Source organism: Diadema setosum, chromosome 7 (genome assembly GCF_964275005.1).
Source record: "Diadema setosum chromosome 7, eeDiaSeto1, whole genome shotgun sequence".
Classification (NCBI taxonomy): Eukaryota; Metazoa; Echinodermata; class Echinoidea; order Diadematoida; family Diadematidae; genus Diadema; species Diadema setosum.
The window spans coordinates 27,157,652-27,183,254 of NC_092691.1; the positions used below are offsets into that span (position 1 = coordinate 27,157,652).

The following is a 25,603-nucleotide window of genomic DNA, read 5'->3' on the forward strand; positions in this document are numbered from 1 at the left end:
TTTCAGAGTAAAGTTTGCCAGATGAACGAAAATAAAGGGGGTACAGTTAAAGGTGCGGCCAGTGTCTTGTGGTAGCCACGACTGTTTGAAACTTACGCTGGAGGCAGTCGGCATTCAGCAGGTCCTTGCACTTCTCGTGACACTTGACCCCGCACTCGGTGCAGCGTACGCCCTGCCGGGCAATGCCCCAGAGTAGCCCCTCGCACTCGTAGCAGTACGTCGGGGCCGTGGCCGTCCAGATCTCAAAGTTGTGGGGAGTGGTGCTGGAGATTGGATAGATCAGGGCCTGTAGGGTTTTCTTGTACACATGGCTTTTCTGATGATCGATGATAAAAAAAAATGGAGGGAAATGAGAGAGAAAACAGATTCAACAAGTTGTGACATCTCCCAATCATTTGTCTTCTTTGGGACAAAATAAAAAGCCCATGAGCTAATCAGTTACTTGGAAAAGCTTTGTGGCATTGAAAAATAATATCTAAAATTGTTTCTTGTGATTGCTATGAGTAAAACACAGCTAAACTACATGTATATGACAGCAAGTTGTCTGAAATAAATGTATAACTGTTAGTTTATCAAATTCAGAATAATATGCTGTCATTCAGCACTTGTTGATATGGTGTTTCCATTTACATGACCTAATCCTTTTGAATTGTTTACCTGTCTACTCCAATAGCGAACTCATACCACCTGTCATAGAAAAAAGATGCTATTTCTATGGTAAATTTTGCCATGGGCTGCATTTTGCATCAAATCTGGTTGCTTTATTCATCCTTTCCTTGAAAAACTACAATACATGATTAAGGCACAGTACAGTCATCAAGTCAACAAGGCACATCTTTATTCGTGTCGTGATCACAATTTCTTTTGTTGACGCACACAAGTTTTCAAAAAAACGCAACTCATGAAAAATGTAATAATCTATTGAATATGATACGTAAATCTTGATCATGCAAGCTTTTTTTTCTCTCTACTTTGAAATGAAGCCTTGTCAAAATCATAGCAAATTGCATCAGGTGAAAATCTCAAATGCAAATTTCTTTGTGGCACGTATTATGTCGCCCTGAGCAAGTTTGCCACAAGAGATCAGAGAGCTGCATTCACTTCTACAAGGATTCTCTTTTGTTCATGAAATCTCCCCTGCAATCCTGTCTGAATCGATAGACCTTGTTTTGGTTAAAAAAAAACAAGAACAAAACATATTCATGACACAAATGCAGGGCTGCCAACCTCTGCAGACAAAAAAAAAAAAAGAATACATACTGATGCAAATACACACACATGAAATATTCATACAGCAAAAAAAATATTTATTTATATATATTTTTTTTTCTTCTTCTTTTTTTTTTAGGTGTGTATACATAAGGTATATACATTTTAGGTGTGTCATAATTTGATTTCATAAGGACATTAACATTTCCAAAGTACACTAAAAAAGCTGGCAGCTTTGCAAACATACCTGTAATTAATAAAAATGAAAAATTTGCCCTTTTGATACTTTTACACATTTTGGGAAAAATCATCAAAATGAAAAATTAGCCTTTTTTGGTACTTTTATACCCTTTGGGAAAAAATCATTAAAATTAAACAATTGCCTTTTTTGTACTTTGACACCTCTGGGTAAAAATATTCTGTCATCATTGGACAGAAGGACAACAGAATGTACAGTATATGTGTAGTAATAAACATAGCAATAAAAAAAAAGAGTGATTCAGACACTTCCTACGGATGGGCAAAGACAAAATAATATGTACACTCACCAATTCTTCATCATTCAATGACTGCCTGTTAACCATGGTCGAAGGCATCGTCTGCCGTTTCATGGCAGCCAAGGACTGTGGTTTCAAGGAGAAAAATAATATAGGCAGAGATAGTGAGTCTATGGCCAAAGTCTCTATGAAACAATTCATGAGACTAATAGTACTAGCAAATAGTGAGTCTTTGGACAGTATTAATCATCAGTCTCTATGAAATATTCCATCAGACAATAGTAATTATCATAACTAAGAGTATCTGTAAAGTGCTGCTGTTCATCTTAACTGGGTCCTCAAAGTGCATAGCGAGCCTGGATGAATTTGAATATCTATCTTTTTGTCTTTTTTCTGTAATCCTTCAAGACTACTGTCCATATGCTTAGAGAATTATCAGTTGCTACAGTATTTCTGTGTACTTCTGAAATCTCTGATTGGATTTTTTTTTTCTCCTAGAGGTAATTAAAAGGGAAACTGACAGAAAAACAAAACAAAACAAGCTGTTAGAGACCATTTTGTTCATCAGCTTCATGAAAGTTCCTCTCAAATCTGGAGCATTCATTGCAAAATTCACTACATGTACATTACTTCATATCTTATCAAGATGTCGTATGTATGTTGTTGAACTTATTGAAGATCACATCGAACCTCCTTCCTTCAGCTTCTGTACACCATACAATTCATTTCTTTGAATTAAGAATGCCAATGTATATTGATATATCACAACGAATATGGCCTATGTATCTCCACTGCCTGGCTGCAAATGAGAGAACCATTCTGGCAAACATTGCCCAAAATCTTAACTTTCTCACAATATTCTTTCTTTATCAGTGAATCTACGATTTCCTGTCGATAATTCCACCAGAAGTGGATATCACATAAACAGAAATTCAATGATATAAGCAAAAAAAAGAAAAATAGAAATGCACTGTAAATATACATTTTTTAAAATAATTGAAACATACACTCAAAGTCTTGGCATTGCAGCACAGCTCAGAAGTGTGGAATGTCAGATATTTGCCACCATATTTCTAAGGATCCCTTTTCTTTCAATACAATATCAATGCATCAAAACGGCTTCACAAGCATTGCATGTGCCTTTCTCTTGGTTACAGAATTTCCTCTCGACCAGTAAGCAAAGTCAAACTTTATTTATATATCCCCCTCAAAAAAAAAAAATGCATTGACACCTGGCATAAATTCTTTGTTTGGATAGCCTAACTTATCATCTTATTTCTAGTCTCAACCAGTTATGAAGTTTTCTACTTCTGAGAAAATGAACATCCAAGTGAATCCTTTGTGACAATAAAAAAATTTCTTACCCAACACAGACTCTTGACCCCAATTTCCTATGGTTGCATGAAAGAGAAGATTACATGTGGTAGAATGAATGAATGAACGTATATCAAAAGCAGGACAAGGGGTCAGTAATGCACAGATGATTACTGTATAAGCTGTTATTTTTGCGAATAAGGAGGTCACAGACATTTTCACAGGATGTTGTTTTAGCAATTTTGACGAGGCCTTCGTAAGTGCACTAATGCCTTTCAGTTTGAGATATTTTTGCGTGTTGTTGAATTCGCGGTCCAACAGTGATGCACGGAATTCGTGACAATTAAACCCTCGCAAAAATAACAGCTTACACAATAATAACGACGTCATTTGGTGACACCGTGTAGCCTATAGTATGAGATATGCTTGGTTTGGGTTTGGTAAGATTGGAGTGGGGTGAATGAACTTTGATAGGGAATGATTTAATGTGGGTAACATAATGTCCCATCTCTCTTCCCTTTATTACAGATTTAACTGATGGTATTATCCGTAAAAATATCACAGAAGTCCCCAGATATCTGAAAGGATATTTTGGACACTAATGTGGTATTCATCTTCGGCAGACAACTTTAAACTATCAACAGACTTTTCTTATTAAGAATATAGGGTACATGCATACAGGTCTACACAATTTTGTTTTGTGTATTGAGCCAAGATGAACGTATATCCGTCATATTCAAAATTCTTGGCACTTTAGAATGTACTTCTTGGAATCAAATAAATCAAAGAGAATAACAGAACATAAAAGTGTGTGAGAATGATTCCATGTAACAATCAATATGTTCTTTGCTTTCTCCAAGTGTAAGTTTTCAAGAACAAGTATAATGTGTTCATTTAAGTGGCACAAGGTATGCGTAGCAATGAGCAAAAATGTAATGAAACATACCGTGTACTTCAGACACTGAAAATAAATACCAGGAATATGTCAAAAGACAATTACATGCATGTGTACAAATATGGGTATACATGTATATAGCTTCATTACAAATCACAAAATGTGCTGATACAGATGGAATGGCGAATGTTATATCCTCACATGAATAACAAGTGAGAAAGAGTGCAAAACGTGCACAGATAACACATGCTTGGTGACTGTGAAAAAAAAAATCCACAACTATTGCACAAAAAAGCACAAGGAGAGGTTTGCCAATTGAGAAGGAAAAATACTATTGATAGGATTGACCATGATAAAGATTTAAAAATCACAAAGGGGATATCAAGTGAAAAGAGGTTGAATTTCAAATGCACAAGATTCTTAACATCCTTATAGAGATTTAAAAAAAACACACACACACTTGAGCATACTACAAAACAACAACAATGACAACAAAAAATTAAGTTAGCAGCGCTCACACTCATACACCCACACAGGCATACACACACTCGCACATACACATACCAATATAATAAATATGCACAAACACACACAACCACACACACACACATACACACAAGCACACAAAACAACGAACTGAATGCCCAAAGGGTAAAAGTTGGAAAGATTTTTAGCAACTCTTTCTCATTTGTTTTGCAAATGGCATAAAAACAAAAACAAAAAACTATCATGGAGGAGCAGGATGAGGAGATAGAAATAAAAGTGGGTCAGTAAGAAAACAAGATCCCGAGGCATTTTGGTTCGATGGACATGTGACGGTGAAGTCAGGCGTTTCTTCTCGTAGCTATCTCTCTCCCTCGATCTCTTTTGATGCGTTCACACTTCTCTCTGAGTCTCGTTACAAATCTCTTAAACTGTGAGAAATTTCGAGTCAGTGGACATGTAACGGCGAAGGCAGGTGTTTCTTTCCCTTAGTAACTTTCTCTCTCTCTCTCTCTATCTCTCTCTCTCTCTCTCACACACACACACACACACACACACACTTCCTATCACTATGCTCGCACTTCCAAGTCTAGGCAAAAAAAAGTAAAAAAACAAAACTCCTGTGAGGAATGCAGAATTATCTCCTTCAATATCTGTGTAAAAATACTTGAGGTAGGAACCACATGAGATAAAGAAATGTACATGGGTCTTTTATAGAATTACACTTTTCAGAAAATGCATTCAACAGGTGTTAACTGGTGTAGTCGTGCCAGACCATCCACACGTTCAAATACAACTCGGTCGACACTCGATTATTCATCGCAGACATACACTAAGACAGGGGTATCTCGAGACTGTGAGATGATACACATACAGACAGACAGACAAACAGACAAACAGACAGAGACAAAGAAGGAAAGAGAGGGAACATGAATGTACATTGTACATGTGTAACTGCACATGTCCAGTGAAACATTTCAACTTTTCCTCCAAGTGTCTTACTGGTTTTCATTTTGCAAATTTGTCGTGAACTGCAAGCAGTAAGTTGTAGCTCAAATACACACACTACAGTGACCCACTTAAGCACGACATGTCAACACTTTTGTTTCCAAGTTCTTCGCCTCAAGTGTGCATGCATCACTTTCTTGCCCTTCCCAGACACTGATAGGTCCTTTTGCGGACGAGAAGCAAACATCTGGGCTAGACTACGACATTTCTCTTGACTGCCTAGCTCCTGAAAACCATCTACTTAATGCTCGGTCTGATTTTGAGAGATGCTATCAGCACAGAATAACAGTCCCTGGCTTACATCTGGATCTTGACCAGTCATTCACTGGCCTGTAGTGTCATCTTTCTAGATTTTCTTGCTATACCCTGGATGTTTCCACCGATACCCTCTGCCCCTTGGAATCTAATTGAAGCCGTAGAGGAAATCGGGGTCTCAATTCCGCAGACTGCAAAACTTATCCTATCAGCATAAACACAATACTTGACCAGGAAAAAAAGGGAGTTCAGGGAAACTGTACTGACTTCAAAGAGATTACAACCCTTTTGCTTCAAAGGTGACAAAATGTACCTTTATAAATTGTGTAACTCTGAAGTGGCTTATGAAAATTGTCATTGTCTTTCACTTGTCATTGAATTTTTGCTGAAATTTAGGGAAATCCATGCACTGCACCATGGTACATTGCACAGAGCTTGTTTGTTTTTTCTATCACATGAAAACCCCCCAACTATAATCAATTGTGTGTAAGTCCATACTAATTTACAAATACAATGTACCTGGTATGTACATACACACATAAATACAGTGAATATACACAAACATAAATACATACATAAAAACATGCACATACATACATAAACACACACACATACATACATTCATTCATACATACAAACAATATGCATGCCTACACACATTGCTCAAGAGAGTAAGAGCGTTGGCAACTAACGATGGCAACATTATCCTTGGGAAGCCAGCAATCAACATCATCAGTTTCATAATGAAATGATTTTCTGGCTAGATTTTCATCATCAAACACACTCTCCTCATATCATAAAAGGGAAAGGAGAGGTACAGCTACATCTCTACTGGGTACACAGGTTCACTTCAAGAATCTCTAAACATAGCGACAACTCACAAAACATCACAATGAAATACAAGAATAGAAGTACATTCATGAAGCTAACTGTATTAAAAATATATCTAGCATATCTCCAATGATGAATTTTGTAATGTAAGTAAATGGAGGGTGTGTAAGACGCATGCTACATAATATGGAAAAGGGGAACTTTACGAGACATGGCTTGGAGAATTGATAGCCTCAGATCATTACAGAACCATTATTATCCTGAAATCCATGATCAGAGACTAGAGCAAAAATGATATACATTGGACAGGGAGAAATCGGGAAACTCTAGCTGAGTTTATCATAAATGAATGATATGAAATTTGCACACAAAAAAAAGAAAAAAGAAAAAAAGAAGAAACAATCCAAATACGTAAAAATGAACGAAATGAAATTAGTGACATTACTGCAATGAAATGAAATGATCCTTAATAATGATTCTATTAAATCATGAGACATAATCTACATGATGCAACAACAAAAGACGTAATCCATGTATGGACACCTACAGCTAGAGTGATACATCTAGAGTTATATATCACATATCTGACACAAGTCAATGCTGGATGGAATGCCATGTAGATTACATGAGAAATTTACAGGAAAGCAGAGGAACATAAACATGATTGTGGATGACAATACATGAAACAATCTATCACATGAATTGGATATTTTTGATCAAGCTTCACAACTATCATGCACGGACTAGCCGACAGTCAAAAAAATGACAAAACATCCAACTCCTAGCACAAATAAGGATGTGATACAGTCCACGTTCACGAATCGGACTTAGAAAAAAAGAAGAAGAATGTGCCGCCTTTCTCACCAGCGGTATAGATTTTCTCCGCGGCAACATTTCCGGTAAGAGGTCTAGACCATGAGGACTATTGCAATGGATGAAGTGGGGGAAGGAAACAGTGGGAGAATGATAAAGGAACTCTGTGAAATGATGGGCTACAAAATGCATTGTGTTATGGATTACATACTGGACCAATGTCATTGTTGGCACATGTTGAAGAGAATATCTTAAGATTCATAACCCTTTGGACAGAAAAAAAAGGAAATGAAGACATTTGTCCACCTCTATCATGATGCCCTTTTTTCTCCCCCCCCCCCCCCCCCCCACAGGGACACCCACAGGGAAAGCTTTATGATTTTCCATTCTTTATTTGCTGGAGTCCCATCCTCCATCATATGATGTCTTGTCCTAAATCTGTGAACTATCCCCATTAGAATAAGGTAATTTGCAAAGTATTTTAAGCAATTTGCTTTCACTTTAGATATCTCAGTGATGGCACGAATATTTGATGCATTTCAAACACTGACTTCTCCTCTCCATAACTCTATCTTTCATATCCAATCATGAAATAGAGTTCGAATGAAGCGCATAGAGGATGCTACTGGCAGTGTATTGTGATGTGCTCTCCAAGAATTGTTGTTATCATGGTCATCATTATGACTTCATATAGTATGAGCTGTTTAACCCATTCCATCCTGAATTCTGAAATACCCATAGACTTAATGCAGAGTCCATCAGATCCCTGAAGGAAATGGCTTACGTGGAATGAGGGAACACACTATTGGGTAACTTTCTTTTTAAAAAAAATCTTTTGAACCTACATGTATATAGGGAGGAAAGTCTTCACACTGGATGTGCTCATGAAATATTGTCACCTCCCAAAAGCCTTCAGGATCAAAGACTTCAGTTTAATTGATGGATGCCACATGGTTTATCATTTGTAAAATCTGTTTTAATTTTTCACACTAAAGTTTTGCCAACATTCCACCTCACCCATCCCCCCCCCTCAAAAAAAGAAAAAGAAAGAAAGAAATGTTTTGAATCATGGCTCACATCATTGCTACATCACTTAAAAAGAAAAAAAAGTGTCTTTCTGCTTAGAAAAGATGCCTAAAAACAGATTTACCAACTTAGAGGCACTTGTTCACTGGAATTCTGCAAATATGAACTTTGATCACTGTAAGTTTGTAAGGGAGCATCAGTGCAGCTGCACCTTATATGCTGAGGGTCTAGACACTTGAATGTTTTGATATGAAATGCATGGTGTGACTACACAGTCTACTCTGCAGAGTGAACTTCTATGAGGTATGTGTATGTCAAAACATCACATTCCGAGCTGAATATGAGAATTGAAAATCTTTGGTAAATGGCTGAAAACTGTGAATGGATGATGATTTAAAAAAAAAAAATGTGTGACTGCCCGATGTTGATAACTGGATAACTACAAATATATAAAAGATGTATGAAGTTGCTTCTAATGTCTCTTTCTTTTTCTTTTTTTTTTTGTAACATTACTGTACCGCTGAGATCATCCGAGATGGGGGAACCTCAGGTGGGAGCATATCAATATCTAGGAGTTTATTGGCTGGGATGCGGAAGTTTTTGCGGCGTTTCAGGGGGCTCGTTTTGCTACTATTGGCGTTAATTTGCTCCAGTAGTTTGCTGTGATGGGGTGTCAAGAATATTAGAAGAAATGAAAAAACGGCACGCAGGGAGTTATGTATGCGCTGCAAATCTGCACTTCAGTCCAGTGACATGTCATTTTTGTCGTTAGAGAGATATATATTTCATACATTTTATGATTAAAAATGGTTACATAGAGGTTAACAAACTCACACTGAATTGAACTGGTTAGCAAATGATCTCAAGAAAACACCTTGCCTTTTCACACTTGCAAAACATAAAATGCATATAGTTGGCATGTACCATTTTAAATACCACACAGATAAGCCAAGTAAAAATACACAAATTCATCCTATAATTAAGATAAAATAGCAATACAATATATCTCCTCTCTCTCTCTCTCTCATGTTCACATATATGTTTATATATCTAAATATATACCCACCCACACATTCACACATACGTGTGTGTATACACTTGCAGATTAAACTTCACTTGTGCAAGATTTCCCCCTTAAAATCATAGTATATATTCGTATTGATTATTTTTAAACCAAAAATGTCCTCTCTTTTAATTCTCTTTTCTGTGTAGTAAACATAATTCACACATTTTCCCTCTTCACATCTACTCTAATAACTCTTCCATTCATTGGAGGAATAACACCAGAGGGAATTGGAAGGACAGACGGATGACTTACCCTCCATTGGCGAGGTTGGCCCAAAGACCACCAGGTTTTCCTAGCTTCATGCTACTGTCACCATCGTAGTAACCCTGGGAAGAAGGTGGGGGGTGGGGGGGGGGGGGATAAACATACAGATGTCAGATTCGAACAAAAAATTGATGGATAGAGATAAAAGTTCCTCCACTCGTGGGAAAATGATGGTAGCACTGTTTGGGCTAGCAGAGCCCTTGTTAAACTTGTAAGGGATTAATCAGCTGGAGCTGCATGACACACACACACACACACACAAAAAAAAAAGACACCTAAAATTGGAGTAATATTTGTGCATGTAAAGACTGCAAAGCAAATGTTGCATACATTTCATTGTCTCATATTCTACACATCTCAATCATGACTTTCCCAATATTCAAACATATTCAAACAAAAATAACAACAAAAACAGATTCGTGGAACTGAGAATAACTCAACTTGTGTGTAGAATTTCCTTTAAAACAAAAGAGGTATTTCGCTTTTAATACGAATTGGAGGCATAAAAAATGAGAGGAGAGTTACAGCATAACTGAGAGCACATTTGAAAGAAAAAATGAAAAGCATCTACTTTTGAACTTTATGAGATGCACATCATAAGAACCATCTCACGTTCTCAGACAAGTTGATTTAGCTGGCTCTCTGCCAGACATTCATGTATTCCGTCGTCATGGCAACATCCCATACCTCTTTGATCTGCTCCCGCACTCTGTGGAATGCGTTGAGCCATCTCATGCGAGCGATGGTCATAGCAGGCACTAGGTCCCGCACCTCGTCGTCTATCTCTCTTTCCTCGTCCTCCTCCTGATTCTCGGCCTGTGACAGGATCTCGTCAGACCGCTGGAGGCTCTCTGAATACCGATCCAAGTCGAAGTTGCTCCTACTGATCTGTGGCGACGAGTACCGGCTACTTCCCGGACTTTGATTTTAAAAAAAGAGAGAATTTGATTACAAAAAAGAGAGAAAAAAAGAATAATCAATGCCTAATAAATCCCTTATAAAAGCAATCGATGCATGAAAAAGATAAGAAATACAAAGTGGTGATGATATACTGTATATTTGCTCACATATCTTCCAATGCATCATCTGCCAAAAATACAAAGGATATGTTATATGGCCTCCACAGAAACCACAGCTAGACATACACAGCTATATGCAAAAGACATACGATAAAAGATAATTTTACTGATTAGCATTGAGCAGTGTAATTGAAAAAAAAAAATAATGGGCACATTTTCTACGACAGATATAAGAATAAGGCCTGAAGTGCACATTGGAGAGTTTGATGCAGTCATTTGGTCATCATTTTATAGGAGAGTTGTGTCAAAATGATTCTCCCTCCTTATTCCTGATTACATCACAATAACTTGAAGACCCTGGTGAGTACAATTAAGCCATTGCCTGCCACGATAGGAGGTACAATGTACTACAGCTATGGGGAAATCAACCACACATCACAGGCAAAAAGGGAGCTTTAGATTATTGCAATGCAGACATTCAGAGGAAAAAAAACCTGTTCTGCGCATGCTCAAAATTGCTTATCAAAATTGATCTCGACTCATCAAGAGTTTTCACTAAGCGTTCCAGGCCATTTCTGCATCTGCTCAATTCACAACACAGAGAGGTACTTGAAGTACTGATCATATGAGGGCGCCATTTTCCTTTTCACAGGTTGCATCTTCACATAAACTGAAACTACTTTGCAAGACAACGCAGGGAGAGAGAACGGCCAACCCAATCATCGTCTAAATGTCCGTACTGCAAATCTAAAGCTCCATAATCATGCAAATTAGTACTGTAACACTAAAGAGAAAGACTCTGTCTGCACGAGGATCTTGACTTACCTTCCAGTCTCCAATGAGGGCCTGCTATCCCTCTCCAAGCTGTCGATGTCTCTCTCGTCACGATCGAGATATCTGTCACTTTCATGAGGGCTGTAAGGGTATGCGCCCCTCTGTCTCCGCCGACGAGCACTGCTACTCGTCTCCGATTCTCCCTCGCTTTGTTCAGTCCTGCTGGTTTCAAAGCTCTCGCCGCGGTCCACGTACCTGCGGCCATCGTCGAAGTCGTAGCGCGGAAAGTCCTCCAACGAGTGGCCGTAGTCCGACCGCCTGCGTTCGTAATCGCTGTCGCGCACCTCCTCATACGGGTCCCTACGCAGGTCAAACCCACTCCCTCTCTGATCCAAGTCGCTGTCTCGCGGCTCAAAGTCACTCTCCGGAGGACAGTACATGTTTTCGTGCAAGTCAAACTCTCCATCGTTTCGAGGATCATACTCGGGCTCCTGCCTTAAGTCCTGTCTCGAGTCGTATTCACTGTCCCTTCCAGCGTCAAAGTCGCCCTCCGGATGGGAGTCAAACTCACCCTCCGGCCTCATGTCAAACTCTTTATCTCTCTGTGAATTGAACTTCCCATTGTTTCTCATCAGCTCAAAATCGCTCCCCCTCTGATCATCAAAGTCACCGTTCCTTCGCAAGTCGTAGTTGCTGCCCCTTCTGGGGTCAAAGCCGTCATCTGGACGCACATCATCGAACTCACTGTCCCTCCCATCAGCGTCAAACTCCCTGTCGCGATGCACATCGTCAAAGTCACTATCGCGCCTCATGTCCTCCCCCTTGCGAAGTCCATTACCCGACTTGGGCCTGTTATACTCCTCTATTTTCCTCTCCATGCGCTCCTCCACCTCACTGTCCTCAGAGGGATACTCCTCGTCGTAGTGTCTCACGAATTCCTCCCGCTCGTAGGAGTCCACACGCCGGTACGGCTTGTCAGTGTGCTCGTCGGAGCTGTGCTCTTCGCGGTACTCGCGGTAGTGTTCGTAGTCGTCCACGTAGCCACGCTGGTTTGGCCCGTACTCAGAGTCGTACTCGCCGTTGGCGCTGTAGCTGTCCTCGGGGTTAGTGAATTCGCCGGTGGATCCGTACCTGTATTCCATGTCACTGCCCGGATGATAATCATCGTAGTATTCCCGCCTATGGTAGGGATCCTGGTCTAGGCGGTCGTTGCTGCCATCGGTGAAATGGTCGCGGTCATTAGGATAGAGTCTCCTCCTGCCGCCCCCCTCAATGTAGTGTCCTATAACCTCGTTCTCCTCGTCTGGATAGTCGTCATGGTAATAAGGCTGTGTGAGAGACCCAGAAAAAACAACATTTTGTTTTAATAAGTTGACAGAGCTTTTACCATTTTGACATTATATCAACCAGGGAAAGCATCATTACAGTGTACTTTCAGTATAAATAAATTGTCATAGCACCAAAAAAAAAAAAAAAAAAAAAATCTTACCCCAGAATTAGAAATGTCTAGATACAATGTATACTATTTTTCAAACCACGGTACAACAAAATTATGACATAACAAAATGATTTCACTGGTCTGAATCATTTGTAAAAATGAGAGCCCACTGAACTATCATTTGCATTCGGCAAGATATCTGTAACAAAGTGCCAAATTTAGTCTCTGGCATTCCTACGAATGATCCATGTCTTGGAGAAACTTTCTAGCCAGTCCGTCTTTTTCAAAGCACTACGCTAAATCAAGCCACATCAACATTCAGCTTCTTCCCAGATATCAGATTACATACCATATATCAGGGGGAAAGAAAACAGTGCAGTGGATGAGGTGCTTACTTGAGGACATAAGTGTCCAGGTGGGAATTGAACCCTAGATCTTCTCACTGAATTCAGGCAAATTACACTGTCCACCTGACCTCCAAACATTAACCCTCGCAAGCATTTGCAATAAAGGTAATACTCATGAAGATGATAATCAATAGATTGGCAAAGCTCTGTTATATCAATCACATAAACTCGCACAAGTTCTGGAATATCCGACTGCCAATCTTTAAAGGGATGGTACAATTTCGGTTGAGATGGGCTTGAGGTTTCCAACATATTTTGATAATGATCTTTTGAGATAATTAGAAACCTCTTTTGAAATATAATAGAGCTTATCTAAGAGGAATTCAAAGTTAATCATGATAAAAGTTGGTTTTGAAATGGCCGAAATATCCAAAAGAAAGTGATCCTAATAAAAGTTGGGACCCGCACTTTTCATTAGGGTCACTTTGTCTTACTTTGCTTTTGGATATCTTGATAATTTCACAACTGATTATCATCAAATAAACATTGAATTTCCTCTGAGAATTGTATGCTCTTTAACATTATGTAGTGGTTTCTAAGTATCTCGCAAAAGTGGAACCCTGAATTCTCACCTCATTCAATACTATACCATTTCTTTTAATAGAGTGTGCAAAGACTTGTGATTATTTGCAGTGTAATATCCTACAACTGAGAAAACAAAAAGGTGTTTAGATTTGAAAAGATGATCAAAGTCATCAAGGGAACCATACACTCATCAATCACTGTCTAAATTTATTCTGATTCATCAGCTTATCAGAATATTATGTTTGAAATCAATTTCATCCTTAAAGTATGACCCTTTATTTCTCCTCACATAATTCACTGTATGTACACTGATGCTATGCTCCTAGGAAATGATAAGCAAATATAGTTAACAATGACCACTGTGACATTATTGATAAAATACAGTGAACCACAATAATAAAATCATGAAAAGCTCGCACAGATTTCATGTTAGACTCTACTCCAAGGTCTCACAAAAAAAAAAATAAAATAAAGAGAAAAATGTTATGATAGCAATTCTGGCTAGAATAGCAACTTCTTCTAGAGACAGCTGATTAAAAAGCAAGATTCTTGTCATTACCATGACATTTGCCACTATTGAAAGAGTTGCTATCGTGGCAAGTCTTTACATGGAGCCCAGGCCCAATTTGAATATGATAAATAGAAAACGAATTAAATGACCAGCAACACATACACACTACAGTTTCTTGACATATGACCAAGAATAAGTACTTCTGTCTTCCTTCGTTTTTGTTTTCTTTTTCATCGGAATGACATCAATCACAACCACATACAATGTTTGTACACAAAATGAGGTAATAATGTCATTACCTCATGGGTCTCTCACTTGAAAAGAAACTGTTACCAAACATCACATTTTGGATATATGAATTAGAATTTATAGAAGAAATAATACCATTTTAAAATAGTAATAATTCAGCAATAAATTTTGACCACCCGGACGGCAGGGCTGCAGGCCTTAAAATGACATTAGCTGGTGAAGCTTGTGGTTTTGCACAATCTTCAAATCATTTAATAGCATGCGATATAACAAATATCTCATGGGAAAAAAATTATGAACAGGTGTGGGATCTTTGGGAAGATGGATGTTATTCCCTCAGAGGGCAACAAACTTTGGGGGTTAGCCAATGAGATGGTGACCTAGTTTAGCTCTACCTCTTCTTCCCTCTATTCTCCACTGATGTTTGTAAATTGAGCCTCTTCACTAACACTAAGCACCTGGTTTGTCATTAATTTGATTTTCTCCTCCTCAGGAGATAAAGCGAGTATTCTGCTTGTGAAATTTTCCTTTTATGAATGGAGTAAGAGGAGCGAATGTATTTTTGAGGAATGATTTCAAAGCTGTAAAGCACAAAAAAGGTGCTCAAATTCTCACATGGCCATGAGGAGAGAGGAAAAAGAGTGTCACTTTTTGCTGATATCTTTTTCTGTGTTATCTATTCTGAATAATAGAATTGGAATAGTCATGGTTGCACACTTCACCTGCAACTTCTCGCAAGAGAAATTATTATACAGATGCACTTTTTGTGCCACGTTGAAGGGTATATGCTGGTCTTGCATGAAACAATGACAATCTGCACTTCAAATGTGTGGTTACAGGTAGTCATTTGACCTCATTTTTATTATCTATTTATTTATTTATTCTTTTGCCTGTGTGAAACTGTCAGATATTGTCTGGTTCTTACTAACCAACATGTTAATGTGCAGGATATCCCGTAGTTGCTAATTTATAGAGCTTATTATAGCCTGTAAACTCTGACCCGACATCCCATAGTCCTTTGCCCCACTTCCTGTCACTATTATTTGGATCGGTATTCACTTTTGAGGTATACACCTAATAGAATAAGTTTACATCAATGTGAGATTGAACATTACTGTATGCGTACATACTTTCCTATAGACCATCCATAGGATTTATGAGTAAGACCACACTAGTCCACAGCTACCTATCAGTTTTCATTCAGCATATTTTTTTTTTAATATTTGTAAGCATTAAACCATATGAGTTATGCTTTACTAGAAAGCTTGCATTATGAAAATTTCAGAATTGATAATCTTTTTTTTGTATAAAGTATTTTTTTTTTAAATAACTAAGACCATTACTTTCTCTTTCAATGGATACATAGTTTTCCATAGTTTTCTTCTGATAAGTGTCGGTGACATTACCTTGAATTTTAGACGGCACAGTTTAGTGAGCAGGCGTTAAATAGTCTCGAGCACCAACAGCTTATAAACTGCTTTTCACGACTTGTGGATACGAGTTAACCTGTATGTTGAATTATTCCACAGATTAAGCATCCAACAAAGTCCTGAACCATGTTGCAAAGACTCATGTTTGTCTCTCCACAGCAGGCAGTATTGTTAAACTCATGTATACAGCATCGCAGAGATTTATCAAAACTGGACATGCAAAGATCCTTCACAACTTTTAGAGGAAGAGTGGTGCATCTCACCTCTTCTGTACCGGAGTAGTTGTCGTCGTAGTCATGGAAACGATGCGGAGGGGATTCGTGCGAGGGCGAGTCAAGTCGGTCGGACGAGTGGTGAGTGGTGCCCCCGCTGTGGCGTGGACTGCTGTTGCTTACCGTAGGTGCATTCACATCGCTGGTGTAGTCACTATCTTCTGACATCATACCCGCTGTGAAAAAAATCACAAAATATATATATTTTCATATGATATACCAGTATGTGTATAACACAAAGAGAGACATGAACAAATAGAAATCATATGTGGGTATAAACATGTGACTGTATTTGTACACATAACATTCAAAGCATAAGTGTCAATAATGAAAAGTGTGGAATACTGTAATTAAAATCATATTAAGTATGTCAGAATGTGAGAGACTTATATTCTCTCTCTCTTCCGTTCTCTGCCTAATACACTCACACAAATACACACACAAACACACACGCAAAAAACAAACAACACACAACAACAGATCTTTAAACATTGGAAAATCTTTATAGGAATTGATGTGACAAAATGCTACATATAATATTGTGAACATTATTAATTGACAAAGACCACAGAGGGGTTAATATCACCAGGTTTATAGGCTTCAAAGTCACTCTGACCTGCTCCACGCCTGTTCCATGATGTAGTTTACAACATGTGTAGATTACTGAAATTGGGGTTACTTTGGGAAAAGCTCCTCCACAGCCAATCAAGTGAGCATTCAGTTTACGGTCAAGGTAACTAAAATCGTCATGAAATAACAATTATAATCCACATAATTATGGAACAAGTTTCAGGAACTCAGTAGAAGTTGTTGAGCCACAAGTTGACAGACATCCTACAGTTTGCTTGTTGTCATCATCCGCTTTCATATAAAATATATCATCAACTGACGACCAGAAGAGTGTGATGCCATCCTGTTTGTACAATGAAAATATTGTAGAGCAGTTGTCATCAAATGCAAATGTGTCCCTTCAAAGTTCTGCAGCTCTATGGGTGAACCGCTAATTCTCTCCAAGAAAAACAAGTTTTGATTAATGAACTGAAGTACCTCAGAGTCATGGGTCATGGCACCCTTTTTAACAACAGCAGGGTGTACCAGTAGGTCACACAGCAGGGCATGCCTTCAGTCCCTATACAATATAGTGATTTACTCTGTATACTGGTAGTCAAATAGAAGAATCAAGACAGTTCATAGCATAAAGGCACAAGGATATCTATGGTTTGCCTACACTTTGTGACAAAGGACAAAAGTGTTGTTATTGAGAAAGATGTACAGATCTTTTGCTGCGTAAACCAGTAAAATACACCCAGCACTCTGCAACTGTCAATCAAAAACAAACTAGCTGTACATGTAACATCCTCTGCAAAATCTATCAGACACAGGAAAGATGACCACCTTCATGTATTGATGAATCCAAACTAAAAATGAAAAAGAAAAGAAAGAGCAGTGGTACCTTGCAACAGCGTGAGAAGTCAAGTGCTTATGGATACCACCCGACTTCTCCTCCAAGTCGCCTCGACAACAGGCATGTTCGTGTTTGAGGGTTTTATAGTCGCTCCGTAAACATAGGTCTTGTAGCAACGGAAGAATTCAGAGATGTAGGCTTAGAGAACAGAATGATTTAATCCATACCTGACAGATGTATGGCTTATATCTGTCAGGCTGATATCAATCTCCATCGCACTTGGACTGAAATGTCATCTATGCAAATTAGCACCACAGGGATGCATCCAGATGATATACCTCTGACTCTGTGTATAATGCACAGGTGGATTTCTGTGCAACAGATGTTAAAGGATTCCCAATGAGCTATAAATCTGCTCGGATCATGGGTTCAGCAAATCACTCTACACATGCTGGAGTATTAGATCCCGTGTTATTACTAGGCTGGAAAGTCTCGCTCTAGCATCCTTTCCACTGCTGTTGTGTCCCACTTGATTTGATGAGCTCATCTTTTTAACTCCTGGCGGATGGATCAATTTATTCCCAAGCATGTCAATGATACATCATGGCTCCAATCCACCATTCCCATTTGATACAGTTGTTTAGATTAGTGAGGCACATCACATGCATTTGTTTGTTGTTTTTTTCCCTCTTATTGGCATTTGGATATTCATAATTGGGTCAATTCAAACAATAGATAGGTTCTCCTTCTTCTCCAAAGGCAGAATTTGGAGAAAGGAACAACAACTGCCAATCAGCAAAATTGCTTGGGATATTTATCACCATCCAGGCATAGAGGCGCCAGGCTGATGGTATACAGACACACCTGCAGGAGCATTCAAACGTGTACGTGATCCACGCTTATGGCACTGACAAACAAGTGTGCGTTGGAATCCCTCCACTGGCACAAAATCAATATTACACCTTCGAGGGATGGTGTGCGTATATGCTTTCCCATGTTGCTCCAAAATGGTGTATCCTGAATATCCATTCCTCACCAGGCTTTTGTCTTGAAGAGAAACAAACGAGAACGATATGCCGATGTATCCTGTGGTTCAGAACTTGGCAAAAAAAAAAGAAAAAAAGTCTCAAAATGTCACGAGGCCGAATGCTCTAGCTGCTACTGCAAAGCTGCATCGCCGGCGCACCATTCTTGTGCTCTGTTATTCCCGTTAAAAACATCCATGATCCACTGGTCCACATCTCATTAATGTCATGCCTGAGATGCACCCAAATTATGCACTTTGTGCGGCGAAGCAAGGTAATCTGTCACCAGGCCCGCCGACAACGAAACGATGAGTGTTGACCCCATATATATATATATATATATATATATATATATATATATCCCTAGACTGGTTCCAATTTGTGCCTGGTCCTCCGACCGGAGAAAGTTCCAAACAGGCGATGAGAGTATATCAAACTTGAGCGAACTAAGATCGCCTGTGTTAATGAATACATGCATGTACGCATGGACCTAGTTAGCTTCAACCCGTCTCTAGTACGGGTCGACGCACACCGTTCCCATTCACCCAAAGTGCATGATGCAGTAGAGAGCTCTACGCAAGCTAATTAATCTTGAGCATACTAACCCTCTACGTAATACAAGATCAATAATCTCCCCTCCTCCAATTCACTGACGTATCACGAGGGCAACAAATGTATTACCGATGTGGCCTGTTTCACTTCTGGAGAGAGAGAGAGAAAAAAAAAAATGCATCCCTATTGATCCTAAAGAAACTGAAAACATATTCTATAATTAGATGGCATATCATGTTAATTCAGTAGATGAGGGTTTTTGTCCCTGCATTCATCTCCGTGATTAATGATCTACAAAGGTTTGCTGTGCTGACCTAACCTAGCTGTCAGAGATGAGCTGGTTTGTACCTGATTTGATGAGTCCTAACGTGACACAATTTAAGCTTGCATGGATTCCTACACATGTAGAAACACACAATGGGCCCCTCCTCTTCCTATAGAACAGCTAGCCTTGTTGACAAGAATATTTGATAAAAGTACAAGCATTTCTGCATTCCCATGCACTTTCGTGCAATAAAAAAACCCCTGATTATTCTAAATATGGAACTTCCTGGAATGTCACAAGAAACATTGCACATTCTGCACAAGAAATAGAAAAAAAAAGTAAACATGGAACATTTAAAGGTCAAATTTCATGGTCAGACTTTCATCCAAATACATATATAGAAATAGACACACATAACAAACATTCCTGAAGAGACCTATTTTGCTTCAAAAGGTAAAAAAAAACAATTAGTTTCAAGGTAGTGTTCTTGGCATAAAGTATTTCTAAATATATGACAATCTCTGCATCAGATGGTAAGTTATCTAAAGCTTTCTCCTGACAGACTATTCATAGAAATCATTTCGCCCTTTTTTTTTTCTGCTGGTTGCAACTATTTCTATCGAGCTGTAGATTGATGAGGTATTATGAAGAGAGTACATCATCAGCTGAGAACCAGAAAGGCACTGTTGCATTATACAATTTGATTTGATACAATTTGAGTGTAAATAAAACCGAAACAATCAATGTTCATGAAAGAAAAAGTTTATTTCATCAAAAAGAGGGTAGATTTATAAGTATTGTTCCAAACATTGGGTAAAATATTGCCCTTGTGGTTTTGATTTGTAACATTCGACTGAAAATGAAAGTAATTCAAAATTGACAACATAATGTTGAGTAGATGGGTCTCTACATCAAGGTGATAACTCAATACGCACCAAAACTGTGATAACGCCCTTCTGGATCTCAGCCAACATTATTTCCCCCGAGTGTTGTTCTTACTAGACTGACAATGAAAACCATGCATCGATACATCATATGATGATGATGCTGGTGCAGGTGATAAAATCGTTTCAAAAAACCTCTCCAGTCTCTTGGGATGTGAGAGCTGAGTGCTTCGCTCTCAACCAATATCATCAAATTGCATTTGAACTGTCCAAATCAACCTTGCTGTAGTTTTCACCCATTACCTCTGGCATCATCACATTGAAGCTCTTTCCACGAATCGAATCAATGAGCAGACAAACCAACAAAATAAACAAATGACCTCAAATGTTTCCATCGCAAAAGGCTACAAGTGGATTTCTTCGGCACGACCAGTGGGATATTCGATGATGCACTTGCATCCAGCGCGCTCTCACACATGGTTCTGAGATACTCGCTGCTGAGAGAACTCACCTCCCTGTAATGAGATGCAACCTAACCTTGACTCCCAAGACCAACATATAGACGGCAAGAGATGCTACTTGGTGGTAGGTACTTGTACTTCCACCGAAACCTCCACCAGCTCTACCACAAGATCACCTGCATGTTCATCAAGTTACCATGAAAATCCATGTCAGTATCAATTTCGTCACGGAAACACAAATCCCGAATAAGTTATATAAGGGGAAAGGAAAAAAAAAAATCAATAGCGCAGAGTCTAGCCGGGCAAGTCAATATCCGTTCGCTCATACTGATTGCATGGAATGATTCCTGAAAACCCTGTCATATTGCATCATGAATAATAAGGACACATGGAAATTGGCACAAAGTTTGAGCTAAAAATGCACCGCAGGAGAAACTTTAGTTCCCAAGAAGGATTTTTTCTGTCTCTAGTTGCTACTGTTTAGATCTGTCTTCCTCTCACCCTCCATTTCTCCTTCTATCTCCCTTTTCTTTCCTTTGTTCCTCAAGTGTTTTTGTTTCTTTTCTCCTTGTCCTTCCTGTTTTTCTCTTCTTTCTCCCCTCTGCTTCTTTTCCCCTGTCATCTTTCTCTTTCTGTTTATCTATCTCTATATTCTTACTATCTCATTTTTAATCTCTCCACTTTTTCTTCTTTATATCTTTTTTCCTTGTTCTCTTCAACTTTTCACCCTCTTTTTTTCACTCTCTCCCTCCCTCTTTCACCTCTCCTCTCTTCTTCCACCTGCCCCTTCCCTCTCTCTCATTAACTACCACATGTTGTCGCACTCTCGATCCCCCCCCCCCCCCCCATTTGAATGTTTGACATCTGGTTAATCATGGACACACATCTAATGGCATTGTTTGACATTTCCTGGCGAAGTCAGGTGTAACGCCGTTGTGAAGAGCCCCATGGTTATGACCTCTTTGATCTCAACTGCGTGGGGGGGGGGGGGGGCAGGAATCCTTCGTTGAGTGCGGTCGACACTCTAGCCTCTTTGTCATTCAAATGCTTTTAATTGATCCTGTATACCCCCTTCATTTTGCAATACATAAAGACAGTCCAGCTACGTCTGATCATCCTCAACAATACCAGCACATTTACAAAGATAGAATGAAATCTTTGCAGCAAGTTATTACTATTCACAATATATTTGAAAAACTCAATAATATACTGAACACAAATGGCATGCACCTACAAATTCCAGTTTGCCAATGCGATCTACAAGATTAGCTGGAGCTCTGAGACTCATTATGCATGATTAATTGATTTGCTTAGGACTATTCCAAACTTTATTTGGGGTAGGGTTTGTGTAGGTGGCATTTAAAATCAACCACGTGGTTTACCATATATGTGAAAGTAAAAATTTACCATTTTTCTGCCATGAAATTTAGAGACCTGTACATAAACGCTGTCAAATTATTCAAAGCTAGGCAACACGTTGATCTTGAATTGGTATCTAAACATGTTGGACAACGGTTCATTATGAACGGAATTCCAGATCAAGGAACATGACTCACTTTCAAGAAATGTTAAATCAGGATCATGCATGAGAAATTACTACTTCCTAGAAGTTTGCTCAATCAATATTATTCACTTACTTAAAGGACAAGTCCACCTTCATAGAGATGTGGATTGAGTGAATATTAGTAGAACACATCATTGAGAGTTTGAGGAAAATTGGACAATCCAATCAAAAGTTATGAATTTTTTAAGCTTCTGCGCAGTCACTGCTGGATGAGAAGACTACTACAGCTTGTGATGTCACATGTGTACAACTTTATGAAGAAAATATAAAGAAAATTCAACATATTTTCACTTTTCTCACTTAATAAGAGATCACTTGACTTCCCTCTTTCAGAAGGCAAGGGGAATAATATTACCCTTAACATACGTCAGTGACAAGTCGAGGAATGTACACTTTTTTTCTTTTTTTTTTCAAAAAGCAACATTTTGTGAAATCCTCTTTATATTTTCCTTGTATCGTTGTACGCATGTGACATCATACACTGTAGTAGTCTTCTCATCCAGCAGTGACTGGGCAGATACTTTAGAATTTCATAACTTTTGAACGGATTGTCAGATTTTCCCCAAACGTTTACTGATGTGTTCTACTGATATTAATGCATTCACTCAAACCACATGTATATGAAGGTGGACTTGTCCTTTAACTTTTATCTTCAACAAAAGACTAGATTATATCAAACATCAGGTGTAGTAGTATTACCTGCACTGAAAGGAGAGAGATTCTATATTGACAGTGAATGTACACAATTTTAGAAACAGCACAATGAGCGGGGTTGTTCAATATTAGATGACAGAATGAATTGGAAAGACAATTATATTGACTCCAACGTGGGAACAGATGCTATCTGTATCACTTGAACGATGAATTACCCTTAGATATATTTCCAGTTACTGTTTATTTCATGTTCACTCAATACCAATCATCTCGTACAACACTTATTCAATGAGGCACTTAATATCAAGCCCATCTCGCCAGACACAGATGACGAAGTCAATCCAATGGCACAAAACTAGGCCACAGAATATGAAAGATTTGCTCAAATTTTACACAAGTAATTACCCCGCCTGTCATACTGTTTCGAACCCTTGTTTGTCAACGTACACAGAGAACTCCCAAGAGCCCCCAAGCACAGTTTTTGATGATGATTATGATGACAAAACAATGCACTTCCGATCTATCTTACCTGGCTTAAATGGATTTTTAAAGGCACGAAGGGCAAAGAACAGTAGATTTTTTTTTTTTTGTCACCACACTTACTAAATTTTTTTCAACGTGTTTCAATGTTGAGGTAACCAAGATGTCATCCTGGTTGTTTTTCTCTCTTTTTTTTGTTGTTGTTTCACAGAAACAAATAAAGGGAATATTGTCTTCAAGATATCACTGTGACAATTAGGACAACCAGACCCATATCCAAGGTCATAAAAAGGGTTAATATCACTTGTCATTCAGGGAAATGAGCAAATCATAGCAGATAGACACTGAGGTCTCTATCCCCTCGTCCGGGATGATACCATCTGACCAGGCTACCTACTGTAGGAGTCAGAGAAGACCTCTACAGAGATGGACCTCAAATAAATTAGACACAGAGGCCTGTTCCATTAGTCCTTTTCCCATTAGCCAGCAGACCTTGAGAGGTGGGGGGGGGGGGTGGGGCTGGCCAAAGGCAGACACGGTGGCTATTAAACACACACAAGGCGCACAATCATTGCCTGTATTGTCTATGCCATGTACACGTAGCTACGCCATTGAGTACAATTGAGTCTTCCACTGCAAGCGACTAATCCTATAATTTGAGCTCAGCATAACGGCCGAGGCAGGGACGAAATACTTTTGACGACAGTGAGGCTCTGTCGGTACAGTGGTATGCCACGCAATCCACAGCAAGAGGTCGTTGACCTGCCCATCCCACATTATACCACCATTGCCATGGCCGGGGTGTATCTCAAAATTGGACTACACCAATCCTGTCTTGCTCAAGCGATGGCAAAAACAATGTTTAATCTCCTTTTTATTGTTTGACGAGCAAAAAAAAAAAAGAAAAAAAATGTACATACATAAAGAATGCAAGATATATTTCATTATCTCTGAGAATCTTTTCCTTCACCGAAAAAAGGTACTTGTGTTCTGTAAGGGATGTGCTTCCTCAGCTAATAAAAATACAGATGTGAGAAAGTGTATGCAGCTACACCACTAATGAGCTATACTGCATCTTAGCATATGTGACTCTGCTTTAGTCCCCACCACCCCCCCCCCCCCCCAAATATAGTAATGCCCTAGAATGGTAATTATGTTAAGGTATGATTGCTAGTCTTCTTGTAGAAATTTTGAAGTTTTGAAGTACAATACTGCTACAGCCAGTGTTGTGGGTAAAAGATACACTTCCCCTTTGGCCTACTAAGTACTTCATAAATGGGTAATGCCAGCACTTCCCAGATTTTCTTCCATAATTCTTTAGTTTTGCACATAAAAGAAAATGAGATGATACAAACCATACTTTGACTCTCTCACATACTGGAGAGCCGTACCGAAGTGAATGGCAAAGAGCACAATGTAATGCTCAGAGAGAATATGACGGAAACCTGATGTAAGTGTTGTTGGCACTTTCTGCAAATGGTAATTTTCTCTCAATTTTCTGCACTTATTCTTCTTCAATTTTCTGAAAAGAAGCTATTCTGATTGGCCCAATTTGGGTCCTTACCTAGAGATTGCCAGCATGAATAACAATCAATTACACTGATCTTCTTGTTTAAATTTGCACTCTTTTGGCTCCGACTTTAACTGGGTATCTCTCCCCTCTTAGAAAGGAAAAAAGAATAAAGGAGAAACAAAAATATTGGTATCTTTCCAGAGCAGGATGAAATACTTCAGAAGATGAGCATGGCAAGAAGGTATGCCATTTGCAGAGATGGCTATGAAATTTCCATGCAACACATTGCATACAAATGTTCGAAGGCAGAATATCACCTCTGACGCTATGTCTACAGCATGCATAGAGCTCAGCTAAATTCAACACTTTAAAAAAAGATACACTGTACAGACCCACCAGGAAAGTAATATTGTGTTTTTCCATGTCAGCATAATTTGTGACCCACGAGGGACATGAACACGACCCTCCAGAATAATGCATACCCAAAAAGTAAGATAGAGGTATGAACCCATTT

The 25,603-nt window shown here is 38.8% G+C and overlaps 1 protein-coding gene across 1 annotated transcript in view; it reads right to left on the minus strand.

Annotated features, from left to right (window-relative positions):
• The window catches only part of LOC140231035 (protein unc-13 homolog B-like), a 273,808-nt gene that overhangs the window by 31,981 nt on the left and 216,224 nt on the right, over window positions 1-25,603 (minus strand). The window contains exons 8-15 of the mRNA XM_072311188.1: window positions 16,278-16,462; window positions 11,506-12,782; window positions 10,349-10,580; window positions 9,650-9,723; window positions 8,850-8,991; window positions 3,071-3,097; window positions 1,758-1,832; window positions 97-316 (exon numbers count right to left, since the gene is read on the minus strand). Coding sequence (XP_072167289.1) covers window positions 97-316; window positions 1,758-1,832; window positions 3,071-3,097; window positions 8,850-8,991; window positions 9,650-9,723; window positions 10,349-10,580; window positions 11,506-12,782; window positions 16,278-16,462 — 2,232 coding nt within the window. The remainder of the gene's footprint in view (window positions 1-96; window positions 317-1,757; window positions 1,833-3,070; window positions 3,098-8,849; window positions 8,992-9,649; window positions 9,724-10,348; window positions 10,581-11,505; window positions 12,783-16,277; window positions 16,463-25,603) is intronic.